The 18034-nt window shown below is 37.2% G+C and overlaps 1 protein-coding gene across 1 annotated transcript in view; it reads right to left on the reverse strand.

The window, feature by feature from the left end:
* Nucleotides 1–18034, reverse strand: part of AQR (aquarius intron-binding spliceosomal factor) — a gene marked incomplete at its 5' end in the record, with an annotated part of 52485 nt that overhangs the window by 10086 nt on the left and 24365 nt on the right. Inside the window, 10 exons of the mRNA XM_084262832.1 lie at nucleotides 720–907; nucleotides 4718–4789; nucleotides 5638–5775; nucleotides 6592–6801; nucleotides 7643–7778; nucleotides 10282–10391; nucleotides 11856–11966; nucleotides 14492–14561; nucleotides 15096–15242; nucleotides 16494–16735. Of these exons, the coding sequence (XP_084118958.1) occupies nucleotides 720–907; nucleotides 4718–4789; nucleotides 5638–5775; nucleotides 6592–6801; nucleotides 7643–7778; nucleotides 10282–10391; nucleotides 11856–11966; nucleotides 14492–14561; nucleotides 15096–15242; nucleotides 16494–16735 (1424 nt within the window). The remainder of the gene's footprint in view (nucleotides 1–719; nucleotides 908–4717; nucleotides 4790–5637; nucleotides 5776–6591; nucleotides 6802–7642; nucleotides 7779–10281; nucleotides 10392–11855; nucleotides 11967–14491; nucleotides 14562–15095; nucleotides 15243–16493; nucleotides 16736–18034) is intronic.

Genomic DNA, 18034 nt, shown 5'->3' on the forward strand with positions numbered 1-18034 from the left:
CAACTTGCATTTTTAAATTCATACATAACTACTGTTCATATAACTAAAAAATACCATTCTACCACTCCCAACAATCCCTACATGGGAAAAAAAAAGTAGTAGTTCTTCACATTGTTCTTTCCATTTTATGCCTTAAAAAATTAGGATTTAAAATTCAAGTAGCAAGATTTTATACAGAGTAATTTTTTCTTCTATCGTTTTATTTTTCCTTGTTAACCTGCTACCACAAATACTTACTTCACACAATAAATAAATACCTAAGAACATCTACACTACCGCAGAGAAATGACAAATACATGGATAATATAGAAAAGTTATTGTAATACAGGTTCGCAGTATGGACAACCTGGTTGTCTCCAATCGAAGCTGAAGCTCTGCTGAATTACTCTAAGAAAAGCCCCCTTTTGCAGACCTTAAGGGAAATATTATATATTCAAGGCTAAATAAATCAAATTTTTCTTTAATACTTACGACTATCAAAATTCCTTCAAAAAAATTTTCAATAAAGTACTCATACAAAAGCAGAGTACTACTAGACATGCACAAAAAAGTAAATCTGATGGCAGTTCAGCAAAAGAGTCTCTCTTCCTAGCCTAAGCTGAAAGAGATGGAACAAAGAAAGTACAGTTTTACCTCTGTTCTAATAGCTACAATACAATTTCTAAGCTTTAACCTGGTATTTTGTTACAAGCTATACATGCCATTTTTCTCTGTCTCACCTTGCTCTTGCTCTTCCTTGTGCATCCAAATCAACAGTTGGCACTCCAACACGAACAAACCGTGTAAAAAGGGACTGCTCCATGTTGGAGTATTTTTGAAAAGCCATGTTCTTAATGACTGGTGGCAGCTGATGATGGTCACCAATCATAATCCACCGCTTCAAACGACTGAATCCATCCTGGGGGTTCTACAATTAAACAATTACACAATTATAATTATTACAATATGAGACACTGAATTACAGCACACTAGTAATCAAATTGTCCATCTCAGGCTAAGGCCTAAAGTTCAACATTTCTTCTTAAGCTACACTGAATTGCGGTCATTTTAAAAAGAATTACTATGGTCAGTGGAGAAACATCAGGATAAACGTTATACATTATTTTAAAGACCAAAAGTAACAAATCATCAGAAGACAAAGGGAAGAGGCACAATTAAGAAGCTATAGTAGTAAAAGACCTGATTGCTACACAGTACTGTTACCCTCACACAGTCTTTGAAACTTTCTGAATTCTGAGAATGTGAATATGAAGTGCTGGAAGCATCTGAAAATTCTAGTACTAACAAGGCTAAGGGCACAAGCAGAGCGACTGCCTTTCAACTGTCTCTGCAGTTCACATGCTTCATCTGATTACCTCTAGAATTCCCACACAGCCTCTTCCATTACCAGGATATGCCTCTAATTAATCCTCACCCTGGCTCTTGGCCTGAATGCTCTTCAGTATCTTTAGTTCCTCATCACCCTTTGTGTACCTATGATTCATACCAACAGCTCATGAAGAAATGTTGTAAGATAGGGACAAAAAAGGAACAGATGTGTGGGCAACATTATCTAGGAATCAGAATCCTGAAGATCTCCACCAACCAGTTTTACAATTCAAACCTTCATTTCTTACACACTCTTGAGATATTTCCCTTTCCTCATAAGAGCACTATTCAACAGAGAATCTAAAGTCCCTTTTCCTGCTACCTGAAGTAGAAGAGCGTCGAAACCCTCTCTGATCAGACAGCAAAGAAAAAAACCTGAACTCTGGACTGTCCTGTTCATAAAGCCTGAAGATGCCTTAGTAACAAAGTAAGAGGAAGGAAATAATTTTCAATGACATTGGAAAACATATGCCCCCCCCTCCTTACAAAAACATTATTGATTTAGAGAAAACCAAGTATTCTATATAATCATTCTGCTCCTATCAGCAATTTCAATCTTGGACAGAGCCCTCCAAAGGAATTGATTTGAAAAAAATTTCTTACTCTGAACTGCAAGTGCAAGAAATCAAGTACTACTCATCTACAAGTCTAGCTCTTCAGGCTTTGTTAAAAAAAAAAACAAACCTTCAATTGTCAAGGACTATCTGGATGGCTCTTGTAAGAACGGTCATGGAATTTCCCCCAGAATGTGGGTCTGTGGCAAAAAAAACCTTGTTTCACAGAATCACAATGTTGGAAAAGACCTTTAAGATCAAGTCCAACCATTCCTGTCCTATGATAAACCATATACCTAAGTACCTCATCTACCTGTCTTTTAAACAAACATATCCAGGGAAGGTGACTCAACCCTGGGCAGCCTTTTCCAGGTCCCGACAATGCTTTCAGTGAAACATTTTTTTCGTAACATCTAATCTGACCCTGCCCTGGCACAGCTTTGTGCCATTTCCCCTTGTTCATGTTCCCCTGTCACCTGGCTGAAAAGAACATCGCCCACCTCTCTACAACCTCCCTTCAGATAGTGCTAGGCAGTGATAAGGTCTCCCCTCAGCCTCCTCTTCTCCAGACTAAACAACCCCAGCTCCCTGAGCTGTTCCTCATATGATTTGCCTTTCAGCCCCATCACCAGCCTGGTTGCCCTTCTCTGCACTCGCTCAAGGACCTCAATGTCCTTCTTATGGAGAAGAGCCCAGAACTGCACACAGTACTCAAGGTGTGGCCTCACCAATGCCGAGCACAGGGGCACAATCACCTCCCTAGCACTGCATGGGGTTTAATTATACAAAACTTCTCAGTTCCTGCATTGACTATATATAATTATTTCCCTGATCCAGGCTGATACACCTTTATGTACAGAGATTTAAACATCCAACTGCAGGAGAAGCCATCTAAATGACAATTTAGGTCTCCATGCCTTTCTGACAGTTAGGAATATCTAACCGAGCAGAAGGAAGAGATGTTGTATTTCAGATTTAACCAATTTGAATAGTGTTCTAGAGACTAGAACAAGGACTCATTAAGCCTGCAGGACAGAAAGGAACCAAGTCTGTTTCACTGTATTATTGTAACCGCTGAACTAATAAGTGACAGAGAGCTTGACTGTCACTGTTTTGAGAGAATCCTCACCCAACACAGGTTTGCTTTCCAAACACCCCCCAAAAAAATGGAGAAATATGTGCTCCTGTTTAAATTTCAAAGCAATATTTAGGGTTTGGAGGGTGAATATGCTGCCTATTTGCTCATCAATACCTTCATGTATTAAAGAACTACATTTATACCCCTAAAAATGAAAAACCTACAGTTACACAAGAACTGTGAACTGGACTTGGGGTTTAACAGCAATATGATTAACCTGTAACATGCATTTTTTTTGCACACTAGGCCAATACTGAAAAGTGAAACATGAGCTGCCACTGCAAACATATCAAGTATTTCATGACTGTTCTATCACACCTTGTTCAATTGAGAATTTCTTTTAGAATGAAAAATACAAAAGCTCAGATGTAGTTTTCTAAAGGACTTAAAATTATTGCTTTTCAATGAAAATATCTGATCCAAGCAAAGCTTCTGAAAGCAAACTTAATTTTAGAATGTGACCAAATGCAGACTCTGTATTTTTCAGAAAAACGCTGGAGTAAGAACCAAATCAATAGTACAGACTCCCTTCAGTTTTACTGACTTCCCACATATCAGCTTCTGAGTCACAGCTAAAGAGGTTGCACAGACCTCCTGAGGGAGCCTATATTTCACTTCCAGAGGTGAAATTTTATCTCGTGATAATCTGACTTTACAGACATAACAGAGCAACAGATGTGTGAGAAGCCTATTTTGCTTACTTATGAAATTCTCTAGCTCTTAAAGAAGGAAGTGATACCTCCCAAGCTCATGTTGCTAAAAGCAACCACAGATAGATAACCTTCACTGGAGGCACTGAGTGTTTCAAGACAGTCTGACTGAATATGTTGAGTTTAGAATGATCACAGTAAACGCTTTTAGGGAAAGATACTCAACTTTGGAAGTAGCAGTGTTGCCCCCCTATTACAACAATCCCTTATGTTACAGAGTTATTGCTACCTGGCTTCCTAAAGACTGTGCTACAAATATCCTCCCTGCCACTCCAGCTTCAGTTTTCTTCTCTCCTTCTTTGCATTAGTAGTAGTATCTTTCCAGCTGCAACTGGAATACTTTCACTCAACCATCACATCTGCATTATTTCATCCACCTGCTGTTGGTTTGCCAAACAGCGCAAGCTGCAGTTGATACCAGGCTAAGCATTTACCAGTTAGCTAGAAAAAAACCACGTAATTACTGGACAAACGTAGAAGTATAGATAGTAACCATCTCTTTTCTTTCTGTAGCAGTGTAACATCCATTGGAATGTCTCCTCTCTACTTGGCCTCAGTTTTCCAGAAAGTTGTAGGTGCTTGGTATCTCTTGACCGAACTGATCACATCCCACAAATGGACAGGATGACACAGAGCGATTATGCAAGTCTTACATTCTTAACAAAGCCTACTTTATATAAGTATCTTTGCTTTTTCATTTTCAAAATGAAAGCCCGCTGATCCTATTATTTAGTTAATAAAAGCAATATATTTAGAACCATAAAAAAAATAACCAAGGAACAACTAATGTAGAACAATGCAAAAGCTCTCACTGTCCACTCAAACAACAAGTGTCAGTTCTAGTTTACTTTCTGTACAAGATATTTTCCTTTTAGTATTCTATATTGCTCAAGAACAAAGACTCTCTTTTAACATTTTTGTAACATGTTTTATAATTCACGTCTAACCTGCAACAGAAGAGGTATAAAGGTTTCTATCTCCAGAATCTGAGCAGACTCTTCCATTAAGATGTTATCATACTGAAAAAGAAAAAGTAAAAAGATGTCCATCAATCAAACAATATAAATTAATGCCATTCTGTCTACCAAAAGAAAGCATCAATTACTCATTCAGTTTTCAGTGTGTGGGACAGTTACAGCAGGATTTGACCTTCTAGGTAAAATATGGGTCTTACCAAAATTAATGTCAGAGCATGAAGTCATACTCCATCAATGGCAGATCTATCAGTACCAATCAGGGCTTACATCAAGAAGGAATCCATGACTGAGCTATACAACATGCTTCCCATATGCCATAACCCATATTGCAAGAGAAAAGCTTTCTGCAGTGGAGCAATGTAATTCGGTATCTTCGCAGTGAAGCAGAAGAGGAGCACTTCTGAGAAAAATAATACTGGAAGAGCTGTGATGGTGGGCTTTTGTTTTGGCTTTGTCAGATTAAGGTCTGTACTAAATTAATACCTATGGTTAACACTAGGGTAAAAGCAGCATTGCATCGTAGTTATTTTTCCTCAAACCGTTTGTTTTTTAGCCAAAGTTATAAAGGCCACTTTTTCCCCCCTAATTCCACCTTTACTTTATTAGTCAATCACTGCATATCATTGAAGTTCATCATTTAATATGGCAAAGGTTTTTTTTTTTTAAATGGATAGGCACTATTAAGCATTTTCTGCAGATACAATAGAAGTGTTTTCATCTCTTTACTTAAAAAAGTTAACTTTTTCTTCAGTAAAATTACAATCTGAAACATACTGGTAAAAAAAATGTAACTCAAAATAATCTAGTTGCCCAGATTTGGGATAAATAAAAAAGGGAGGGGGAACAAACCCAACAAACAATTAGTGCAGTAGTACTAGTAAAATCATTACTTTGAAACCTAATTCAACCAGGTCATGTCGTTTCAGAGCAGCATGAGTACAAGTCATGGCAATGATTTTTGCTTCTTTCACCAACAGGTATTTGGATCTATCCAGACCACTGCGGAGAAGTTCAAATGCTCTGAATTCCTATAGAGGAGAAAAAAAAAAAGAAAAAAATTATCCGGAAAGTCAGAATCTAAACAGTTATTGCTTAAAATATGCATTGACTTAAACTATCTAGCTACTTTTTTAGTAAAATTAGGCAGCAAATTTATGAAGGTCTCTGCTGTTAACAATCTCACCTGAATTTGGTTTTTATGCTAAACCTGGAAACAACATTTAATTCCTTAATTCTGCAACCTGTGTATATACATACATACATTTGCAGACAATTATTCAATTGAGGAATCCTCTCAGAATCTCCCAAAATTTTGTTTTATCTTTTTGTTTCCTAATTTATTGCATCATATCATCACGTCCAATTCAGTATTAGAAAGACCAATACAGTTAACATGACCAAATGATACCCAGATCACCTTGATCCTAACTTTTTAAGAGCCTCTCAAGAGATTCTGTGAAAAAGAGAAGATAATCTGTTTATGTTACATTCAGGTTTTCTGAGTAAAAGGCAACTCCTTGTAGACACAAGTACCCGGTAAGGATCAGATGCACAGTGATAGGTGCACCAACCCTAGCAACCGAATCAGTGAAAGTGGAACACACAGCATGGCCGCTACCTAAGATCACAATAAAACACATTAGACAATTTGTCCCTCTTGTGAAACATGCCTGTATTACCCAAAGGTAGAGATCCTCACCCACCTGGGTGCCTGACAAGCTAATGAGCAACTTAGAGGTATATACTCCTTCTGGAATGCAGGGCAGAGAATTCTGGAAGTGTGTACAGTTTTTTTTTTATATGATTAGCCACATCCACTTACCTTTAATAGTTACAGGTCTTACCTCAAGCTGAGTGAATATTTTCTTAATATGTCTAAAACACCCTTCAGCAATTTCCATATCTTCTTCATAGGATCTGCCTTTGAAAATAGGTTGAGGAGCATTTGCAAAATACTGGTGAAAAGGAAAGAAACCGGAGACATCCGTAACATCTGGCAGTTTTCCACCTTTAACTTTCACTTTGCTGATATACTCCTCCCAACGAGACATCACCTACGACAAACAAGTTTTATATTGTAAAGTCATTGGCAACATGCAGTCTTGCACACACAGTATTAAAATAAAACATTATCATAAAAGCAAGGTATGTCTTAATTAGCATGAGATCTTGTATCCAGATAACATTTTTGAAGCTGTGGTGGGTGAACCTTGGCTGGCTGCCAGGCTCTTACCCAGCATCTCTCACTGATGCCCCCCACCCCAAGGACAGGGGGAGAAAATTAGATGGAAAAGCTTAAGGCTTGATATAAAGACAGGAAGATCACTTCATAGATACCAAAGGCAAAACAGACTTGACTTGGGGAAAGTAAATTCCATTTATTGCCTATTAAAAATAGAATAGGATGGTGAGAAACAAAGACAGATGCAAAAACACTTTTCTTCTCCACTCCATTTCTTCTTCCTATTTTACTCCTTTGTTACCAACTCTTCTACCTCATCCCCACTCTGAGCTGTGCAGGAGGAATGAGGCTGATCATTCAAGTGCTTAACCCACATCTCTGCCACTCCTTCCTCTAATGCTTGTCCAAAAATGTAAAACAGCCCAGATTTTCCCATCTATAGGAGAAACTTCATGTTAGAACCTTTGCAAGCAGTCAGAGAGAGCAGCTATACTATCCTTTGAATTGGTCAGTCATCAAGCAGGATTTAAAAGAGCAGCAATACAAGTACTGCTGCAATTATAGCATTAGCTGTTATTGTATTCTGAACCACCAGTGAAAATGTGGATGTGGTGTTTTTTTTAGACTCAATTCTGAAAAATTCACTCTAAATTTTACAAAGTGTTTAATAAAACGCTGAGGTCATACAGCCTCTGAAGTATTTCAGTCCTTACTTGGTATAAGAAAAAATGGCCAGCTGTTTCACAAGTGTAAGAAACATCTCCTGGGACTCCAAGACTCTCTTGCAATCGCCCAACTTCTCGTAGAAGTTCAAGTCTTCGAGCCAGCACATAATTAACTCTTCCATACCTACAAAATGGATTAAATAGAACATAATTTGTATTTAAATGTATTCATTACAAAACTGATTTATGTAAGTATCACAGAAGAGATAACAAAAAAGCTAACATCCACCCCAAAAGCCTTCCAACTAACCAGGTTCCAAAACCCAAGAATTTGCTACTATCAGTTGACCCCAAATAATTTACAAGGTCGCAAAATAGCCACTGCTGTAGAAAAAGCTCCTTTCATCCTATCACTTCAACAAAAGCTTACTAAGTGTTAGTAAAACATCCTCACGATGTACCTGTAAACCAGAAAAGCATTACTTCTAAGGTACTGTTTATGAACAATGGTATACCACACATTACACAAGCAAAGTACACAAGTCTACGGTCACTGCAACCAGAACCTATACCCCAAGTTTCAATACAGTAAGACTGACTTCCTTTGGCAATACAAGGAATGTCTTGCAATAATACTCAGCCCACCATAACAGACAGATCTGCACCCAGACAGACGAGGTCCTGGACTGAGAGCTGCCCCTTGAATAACTTTTATGACTAGTTAGTAAACTAACTCCTTATCTTCCTCCACTTCTTACAAAATTCAAACCCCCCTTTTTTTTCCCTTTTAAAAAAAAAAAAAGAAAAAGAAAAAAAATCCATTTCCTAATTCCATGCACTCCCCCACTCCCAGAAGCAGTACAAGGGAGGAAAATAAATAAATAAAACCACATTTTCTAAAAAAGACCCCCAAATTTAAAAGTGGTATAAAAGAGTGGAATTAAAAAACAGTGAGAGGAACAAGATAGCTTCATTTAAAAATGCATATGTACTTAAAAGCACAAATGAATAGCTTCCAAGTTCTTACCAAACTTTCTGCATAGAAAAAATATTAAACAGTCCCCCGTAATCACAACAGGTTCTACTGTCTTATTTACAAGGGTGACAGTTGTTAAAACTAGAGGTTTGAATTACTAAGACAAACCTGAATATGATGTTGGTCACAAATGGAAAAGAACAACTGTCAAAGTTCCTGGTGAACTTAACATCCTTGGAAAACTAAACAGTTTTTTCTTCTGTAATAAAACCAATTTGTTATAATTACAATGTGACTGCAAACAGTTTTGTTTTCCCCCCCCCAATTTCCTTCTTTCTCACAATTCTAGTCCCATGTCCTCTTTTATATATTTGTTCATTGTTAGAACAATTTTCCTTAGCTGTGATTTCCCTTGTGTTTATGTGACAGTATCAGTTTAATCAGCAAATCTCCACCTTATGCTCTTATACCCCCTGCCCAGCTTTGCTGTGCCTGCAGAGGAAGAAAAAAGGAACACTAAGCCTGCAAATAGCAGAAATTCTTTAAGCAGCATTGTGCCCTCTAAAGTAACCTGACACAGAAAAAAACCCCATACTCTGAAGCAACTTAAAAGCAAACAAAAGATATACACGAAATAAACTTCTCTTCTCACAGCAGTGCACAGCCCAACTTCAAATATTTTCCTCATCCTGATCCCTCCCTCCTAAACTTCCAGAACCCACAGGACTTGCAGTGATGTCCTGTAGGTCTGGAGTCACCTTGAAAAAGAATGAAAATACAGTGTGGAGTATCTCAAAGAAAACTCATTTCAGTCATGAGCACTACTGCTCAAGGAATATACTAAACAGTGGATATTACTAAGTATCTGCTCATGGCATCATTTCACTAAGATTTTGGATATCATATTTCTGACTATGTCAAAGTAGTCAAATTAAAAAAAAAACACTAAAAAATAAGTCACAAGGTATTTGCCTTGCTAAATGAAACTCAACTATGCATATGTCGGTAGCTACTAGTGACTATATATAATTTTTACTACAGCTTTAGAAGTCAAAGTATTGCTATAGTAATTCAGCACTAGACAGTTTAGTTATTTTCAGTGCATGACCCTTATAGCCCCACTTCCACTTATGAATATGTGTAATCCTACTGACGTCAGCTGGACTAACATGTAACAAATGCACAAGTATTTACAAGAACAGGTTCTTAAGTCTTTGTATTGATACAGACTTGACAGCTTTCCTTATGTATATATTCTTCAAAATGTGTTATTTCCCAATGAAATGAATAACATTCTGAAGACTTAAAAGTAGTTTAATTTCATGCTTACATTTATTAATACAATATTCACTGTGTCAGCAGTAGTGATATCATATTTGCTGCAAAACCGTACCTTTGTTATTCAACTTTCTCTCACAGAACGTTATCAATTCCATAAAATGTATATGGGCCCAGAATAGACTGAACTACTGTTATTGCACCAGTTGAGCCTGTGAACAAGCAACTGCCTAATTTTGTCTGTGAATTCTCAAGAGAGCAGAGCTTCTCTACAAAGCTAGAGCCAAAGTCACTTAACCCTGCATTGGAAACAAATAGACTCTGCATTCCTTGGATTCAATAATATCAGAAAGGGAGATAGAATGGATTCAACACATGCATCTTGCTACAATGTTTATGCAAATGAGTTTATCATTAGCACCTCTTTTCTCACCTGCTGAAATCTTTCTCTGTCTCTAATTCCTCTTCTCCATGACCCAGACGCAGGAGGTGGCGCTCATCAATGTCTAGAGCCATGATTTTTTCAAACAGCTGGTTCAAGGCCTAAAAGATTGACAAGAACAGAAGAAAAAGTAGTTTTTAGAACTTCAGAGGCTCTTGCAGCAGAAAACTGAAGAACTACTGCTAAATCAGTCAGAAACTTAGGCCTTTTTTGGTATAAATGGAAGCCAAAGCAAGCATCAAGATAATCCTGCAATTAGAGCGCTTAATCTTGACAACAGGGAAATTAGTCTACTAAAACTTTTGTATTCACATGGTTTATACAACGATTAAATTTGATTTTACAATTTTAAAATTTGATTCTATCACCTGGTTAATTTAGTTGATAAAGCTATCAGTTTATAAAACTGTCTCAAGAAGCACACTTTGAAAACATTGATTGTTTTAGATTACCTTAAAGCATTTAACTTCTACTGTGTATTAGAAGAGTGGGATCTGGCACTGACTGGCAGGTACTGTGATTCTTTTCCATGTGGATAAATTTTGCTGAACTAAACTTCAAGGTGTGCTATGTTTCCTGCCTTAAACTCTTCACTTTTTTAACAGCTTCCTATCAACTGTCGGAATCGACGTATTTCAAAAGAGTACATTTGTAAGTACTGTATCATCAAGTTATGCAACTAAGAATGAGCATGAGCAAGTACCACTTGCACTTCAAGTCACCTGGAACTCATGCAAACATGTCAAAGTACAGTGTGAAGCCACAGGGAACAAACCCTGCTGAGATACAATTCATTTCCTGAAGTACAACTTCAAGTTCACGTTCTCCTGTAAGTCTTACCAGAATTGAATTACCTCCTTTTCTACCCAGTGGAATTGCTCTCAAGACTTCACTAGCTGTTACCCTTCCACAACCCATTGTATCATTCCAGGTTGTAACTCCTCACCAAAACAAAGCATTCTTTGATCAATACCATATGTGCCTGATTTTGTTTTGATGGAAAAAGATTAAATGGTTCTGTGGTATGTTCAGTTAAAACAGTTCGTAACTGAGATAGGACTGGCTAATTAGGGTGACGGAGGATCTGGGTTTCCAAACAGATCCTTCCAAATGAGATGCAGATTTAAAGTAAGAATCTTTTAAGACTTTCATCAATATTATTCTTATTTTATATATGCCTGAGAATTAGCTTATAGATACTTTTCATGCTTTCCCTCATAACTATGAGGCAGAGCAACCAGTGTCGGAGAAAGCTAGTTAGCAAAAGTCTAGCAGGAATGCAGTTATGTGCAACTGTAAGAACTGCACAGACACTTTTTCACAATACTTCCTCAATTAAACAGCCAACCAGTTAAATATATTGAAAATGTCTGATATACAGCTCAGAACTACAAACCTGAAATGCAAAAATGTAGTTTCACATTATGAAACTGGCACAATTGCACAGAAGTCCACTCCAGTTCGCACTGTTAAGAGACAACTGCAATCCCACACCTACTGATCTCAATACCTGCTGTTCTTCTAGATTTTAATTACAAGAAAATTTCATATGACTGACACTTTACCTGATTAGAGTGGGTAACTATAAGAGTTCGTTGTTCTGGGAAATTATGATAAAGATTGGATATTATTTGGACCGCTACATCAGTTTTTCCAGTACCAGGTGGCCCCACTACCTAAGAACAAAACAACAACAAAAAAAATCAATACACAATTTGTCAGAATATTGAAAAATACAGAGATATAGCCATCTGGGGGGAGATGGGGAGGGAAGAACTAACAATTTCACAAGACACTGACACCATACACTAACAACAAATCTGTTTCATGTACAATTGCTTGCTGGCTTCCACAACCTTCAAGAACATGTACATAGATGAAAGACCTAGGCCAGTGTTAAGGCAGACTCATGCATAAGAGTAATATAGTAATTCAGCATATAAAGTACTACTTTGCTTTGCAACCCATGAAAACAGACCTTCTCAAAGGAAAAAAAAAAAAAAAAAAGACTGTTTAGCCTCAGAATGGGCTGGAGGAAATGGTGGAAAAAAAAAGTCAAAACATATTTTAAAAAGAATAAGGTAAGGCAGATATATAAAGAACAGGGAAGAAGAGTTCATGCTATTTACTCAAAAATCTGTAACTGATGCTATAGACGTAATACTGACAATGTTTTTATAGGTTCATTTATACCAACAATATTAAAAAATTAAGACCTGAGACATTTTAAAGGTATCAAAGAATTCACAGAATCACAAGGTTGGAAAAGACATTTAAGATCATTGACTCCAACCATTCCCATCCTATGCTAAACCATATCCCTAAGTACCTCATCTACCCTTTTTTTGAAACACATCCAGGGAAGGTGACCCCTTCTTAAGGCATATTATAAAGCATCTCAAAGTAACTTGGTCAGCATGAAGAAGCACAGAATAGTAGGTTTCATATGTATCTACTCATAAAATTACTAATTGTCACATAATCACACTTGGTTTACATAAACAATGTCATCGCTCACTGGATTCTAAATCAAGTAGGATTGCACTTCTCAAAAATACAACAGAAATACATAATGGTAGAGAATACAACAGGCCTATATTACATCTGTGTTCTCTGTCTGCCTTCTCTCTCTGCAAAAAAATGACTTAGAAAAAACCCAAAACCAATACACCTTTAAACCCAAAAATCTTTGTGAGCTTTTTACCTTTTGACCAGACTCCCATTCTCTAACCTCTTAGAAAAAAATCAGCAAATGCAGGTTTAGTAGAAAATTTCAAATTGAGATCATCAACTCAAATATCTATGAAAGTTGATGGAAAACCAGCCATAGGAAATTACTTTTTGATTTTAAAGCCCTCCAAAAGTAAGGTACATTGTAGTTTATAATGCATTACACATTTGCATTTAAAGGTTGTTAATAGTTCAACAACACTATTTGAAAAAGACAAAAATAAAAAGTAGATAACTGAGCAACCCCCCTCTTCACTATCTTGTGTGTTAATTATATACTACAAAATCATAATAGAGATTTGTATTTCCCAATCTTCTTTCCTACTGACAGTACTACTAACAGAAAACAATACTCTTATATGTTGACATGGGTATTCTTAAACTAACTCTCTAATTATGTGAAACCAAGCAATTCAAATTATTCCAAACCACCCCCCAGCTTCCAATATTGTTTAATACCAAAATTTAAAACATCTGTCACTATGGCATTTACACAGAATTCAAAGACCAAAAAAGAACTTTAATTTCTAAACAGACCTTAAATTTGATATTCTATCAACAACCAGAAAGTTCTGCTGTGTTCCACTAGAAAACACACCATACTCAAAAACACCACCGATAAATTGAGCGGCCTTTATGCACATTTATGACACTACTAATTTCAGACAGGGACAAAAGGCATACAGTCCCTTGAAAGTTTATTAGCATCTTTTTTGTGCTAGCTACAGAGTGTATAGGGAGTGGTAAAACAAAGAGGAAGAGGAGAAGACAGACTATGGTATTAAATGATAACAAAACTACAAATTACCACTACTGCCTATGTAGACCAAGAAGAAACTAAGCATATCAAAGAAAAGGGATTCAAATATTCTGAGTCGCTATGCAGATACACTGTACTTCACTAGGAAACAGGTACTTGTAGTCAAAATCTAATTTGAGAGTAGAAAACATTAAGAACTTTTGCAGAAATTCACCAATCAAAAAACACCTTCGTAATAAATCTACAGCTTTGGTTTGTAACTTCTTCATTCTAGAAGTCAGCAGGATATAAAACACTGCAAGTTACACTTCACCAGACTGAAGAAAAAAAGCTCTCTGAAGACAACTGACTGACTTTCATTTCCTTTAATGGAGTTACATCAAACTAAAAATGATGCAAGTAATTTAAAACAGCCAAAAATGAAAGACATGGCAGAAGCTCGACAGTCTGAAACAACGACTGAGAAAGTCGGTGTAGAAAGTCTCCAGCCACTGAAACACAGGATACAGCTGGAACAGACCAAATGTGTTTCTGTATGATTTTGTGAAGAGGGAAGGATATTGAACCTTTGTATGTTATTCATATTTTTAAACTACTATTAATAGAAATGACCTCAGCAAGGCTAAAAAAATGGGCTTTACTGGTATTTCACACTGAATGTACCTAAAGCTAGAATCAAATAATTAAGAAAATCCTTACAAATATTCCTACCATTGTTAGTCCAGGCTGCATTCCCGCACGTATAGCTTCAATTTGAGTATGGGTAAATTGAATAGTATTGCTGTAACAAAGAAAAGCATGATCAGGAAACTGGCAGTTACAATAAAACCATTTGTTTTAACAAGTCTTTAATTTAAATTAATTGGCTATATGTTTCACCAGAACTACATGCTTGCAAACCTCTATATAAATTAAACTGTCACTACAACCACCTTCTTTATAGATGTGGTCATCTTGCAATTTCTAAGCAATGGTAAAATACACCTGTGTGGCAACAAAGTCATCCCATCTAAAACACTGTCTGTCTTTAGTTATTTGCTGAGAATGCTTAAAGTTATTTAGGTATGATTCTCCTAACATTCAAAGTCCTGACACAATACTAACAGTATTTCTCATTGTTCTTCAAGAGAATTTTTTAAGAGAGAGAGGATAATAGAATAGTTTGATTTAAATATAAACCAAAACAATCTTGCACTCAATTAGTAGTGACATCAAAATGACAATTCATTTATAATCAATAAGATTAAGTATTTCTAAAGATGAACAACTATGCACTTATTAACCATTTGTAAATAAGTTCTCATCCATTTATTACCGTTTTGGTTGATTATATGGATATGGTCCTCTGTTTGGAATGACATGAGGCTCTACAATCAGTGTTTTAGCTTCTTCAGGTTTTTCTTCATTCCCATCCTCTGCTTTTCTCTTCTTTCCTTTACCTCCCTTTATTGGGAAAGTTATCCTGTAATACAGAATTTAAGACTCCATTTCAACATTTTAACTATGATACCAGACTGTCTTAGAAGTTCATACAGGAAGATTTTTGTCACCATCAACACAAACTTTGACGCAACAGGGAAAAGAGATTTGCAGACAACAAAGTATTAATGAGGATGAGGAAAAGGATTGACAACTGAATTGATGAAGCCAATTCTTAAAAAGCATATTTGACAAAGAGTATGTCAAAAGCGTTCTTTACATAGCTTGAAAAGCCAGGAGCAGTGCTGAGAGCCAGCTGGAAAAACATAGAGGGCAAACAGTTCATAAGTGAAAATGGAAGAGACAGGAGGAAAAGTGCAATAGAAAGCCACTGGCACTGTCTGTTCACAGTAATAATTCAATTTTGTTCTAGAACTGATGCACTTTTCCTTATCCAAGATACATCAATGTTGTAAACTGCTCCAATATGCAAAGCCTTTTATCCCTCCCTTTTTTGTTTTGATAATCCACTGTATAACATATTAGCAAGCTTCTCTAACTTAGAAACAAATCACAGTGAATGAATTCCAATGGCTATCCAATTATCTTGAGATCCTAAGCCTAACTGTAGTATAGTTTCCTCAGATTTACAGAATTGTATGGGATGGAAGGGACCTCCAGAGATCAAGTCTGACCCCTTTGTCAAAGCAGGTTCCCTAGGACAGATCACACAGGTAGGCATCCAGATGGGTTTTGAGTATTTCTGGAGAAGGAACACAACCTCCCTGAGCAGCCTACTCCAGGGCTCTGTCACCCTCACTGGGAAAAAGTTCTTCTGTATATTGGTGCAGAACTTCTATGCTCCAACTTGAAGCCATTGCCCCTTGCTTTGTCTCCACAGACAACTGAAAAGAGGCTGGCCACTGCCCCCTGTGCTCCACACTTAAGATATTTATTTATAAACATTAATCAGATTCCTTCTCAGTCTTCTTTTCTCAAGGCTGAACAGCCCCAGTTCATTCAGTTTTTCCTCATAGGGGAAATGACCCAGGCCCTTAATCATCTCTGTAGCCCTCCTCTGGACTCTTTCCAAGAGATCCCTGTCTTTTCTGTACCAGGGATCCCAGAACTGGATAAAGTACTCTAGTATCTACCTAGTATCGATCTGAATCTTTATAGTAACATATTTTCTGAAAGGAAGGAGCACCTCCCTTCAACCAGTGGACCCAACTCCATCTAACAAAACTCTTCTGCAAGCGTACCCAACCGGGAATACTCGACATTTTGAGATCACCTGAAGGGGGGTGTTTGCAGAACTGGATTGTCCACAGTCACTTTAATATTGTATCCAGGAAAGCTCGCTTTTAAGTGATCGATGGACAGGAAAGTGTCATTAAAATCCAGAGTTGCAATTTGATTTGGCATTTTTGAATAGTGTGCACTACTAGGGTCTCCATATCCGAGAATGATGTCATGCAGCCAGTCAGGGACCACACAATCCGTGTTCATCAAATTTCTAATAGTCTCCAAAACAGCCTGCAAATTAGAAAAACAGAAATAAATGTGACTGTAGAGACTGACATTTTACCAAGGAAATGAGACACACTGAAGACTAATCAAGTCTGTTCCAAGATGCTAGCATGTACCAGTCTTTAATTGACAGGTGTTTGGTAAAATTGAGTCCATATATATACACAGTGTACATATGCAACAAGAACACCAGTGTCAAACCACAGAATTCTTAGACTACCCTGTTAGTAGAGAGGACCATAATTACCAGTACATTTTTCATTCTAGAATACTCAGAGGAGAAAAAAGATACTGTTAAAAATAACCTTGCAGAGCGTGTACACTTTAACTAAAAGGTAGTTGAACTGTCTTTCAGTTAAAGAGCTACATCAGTGGCAAGTCTTCAACAATCACCTTACTTGAAACTCGGTATTAGGATATCATGCATCTGCTCCTCAACAGAAGAAAAACACGATGGGGAAACCTGTGCTGATTTCCAGATCCTCCAACTTAGCACACCATGAAGCATGACACAAACCAATGGTAAATATACTCCATCAAGAGCACACATCAGGACATCATACAGACCTTTCAATTGCCAATCTTATAAAGCAAAGCAAAGCACAGAATTCTATTCTGATAGTCTAAATGTATACATGCAGCTCCAAAGGGTAGGATTCTCTGACCTTTTCCTGCCTGTGTTCCGTCATTGAATGAATCAAAGCAATGTGGTCATCATTCCTGCTTAAACAGTCAACCTCTACAAAGTTTCTGATTCTTCCCCTCTATTCTGCACAGGTGAGACAGTACCTGGAGTGCTGTGCCCAGCGTTGGGCTCCTCAGGACAAGAGACATATAAGACATACTGGAATGAGTCCAGCAAAGGGACTAAGATGATTAAGGGATTGGAGTATCTGCTACATGAGAGGCTGAGAGAGCTGGCACTGTTTGACCTCAAGGATGGAAGACTGAAGGAGTGGTGGGAAACATTATCAATTTGTATTAAAAATAAATAAATAATTGGAGTAAGGACAGTGGAACCAGGCTCATCTCAGTAATGCCCCAGGAAACAACAGGAGGGAATGGACAAAAACTGAGATACAAGAAATTCCACTTAAAATACATAAATCACAGAATCATTAGGTTGGAAAACACCTTTGAGATCATCAAGTCAAACCACACCCATCCCTGAGCACCTCATCTACACATCTTCTAAATACATCCAGGGATGGTAACTCAACCACCTCCCTGGGGAGCCTGTTCCAATGCCTGATAACCCTTTCCGTGAAGAAATTTTTCCTAATGTCTAATCTGAACCTGCCCTGG

This window comes from Gallinula chloropus, assembly GCF_964237585.1.
Source record: "Gallinula chloropus genome assembly, chromosome: 4".
In the NCBI taxonomy this organism is placed as follows: Eukaryota; Metazoa; Chordata; class Aves; order Gruiformes; family Rallidae; genus Gallinula; species Gallinula chloropus.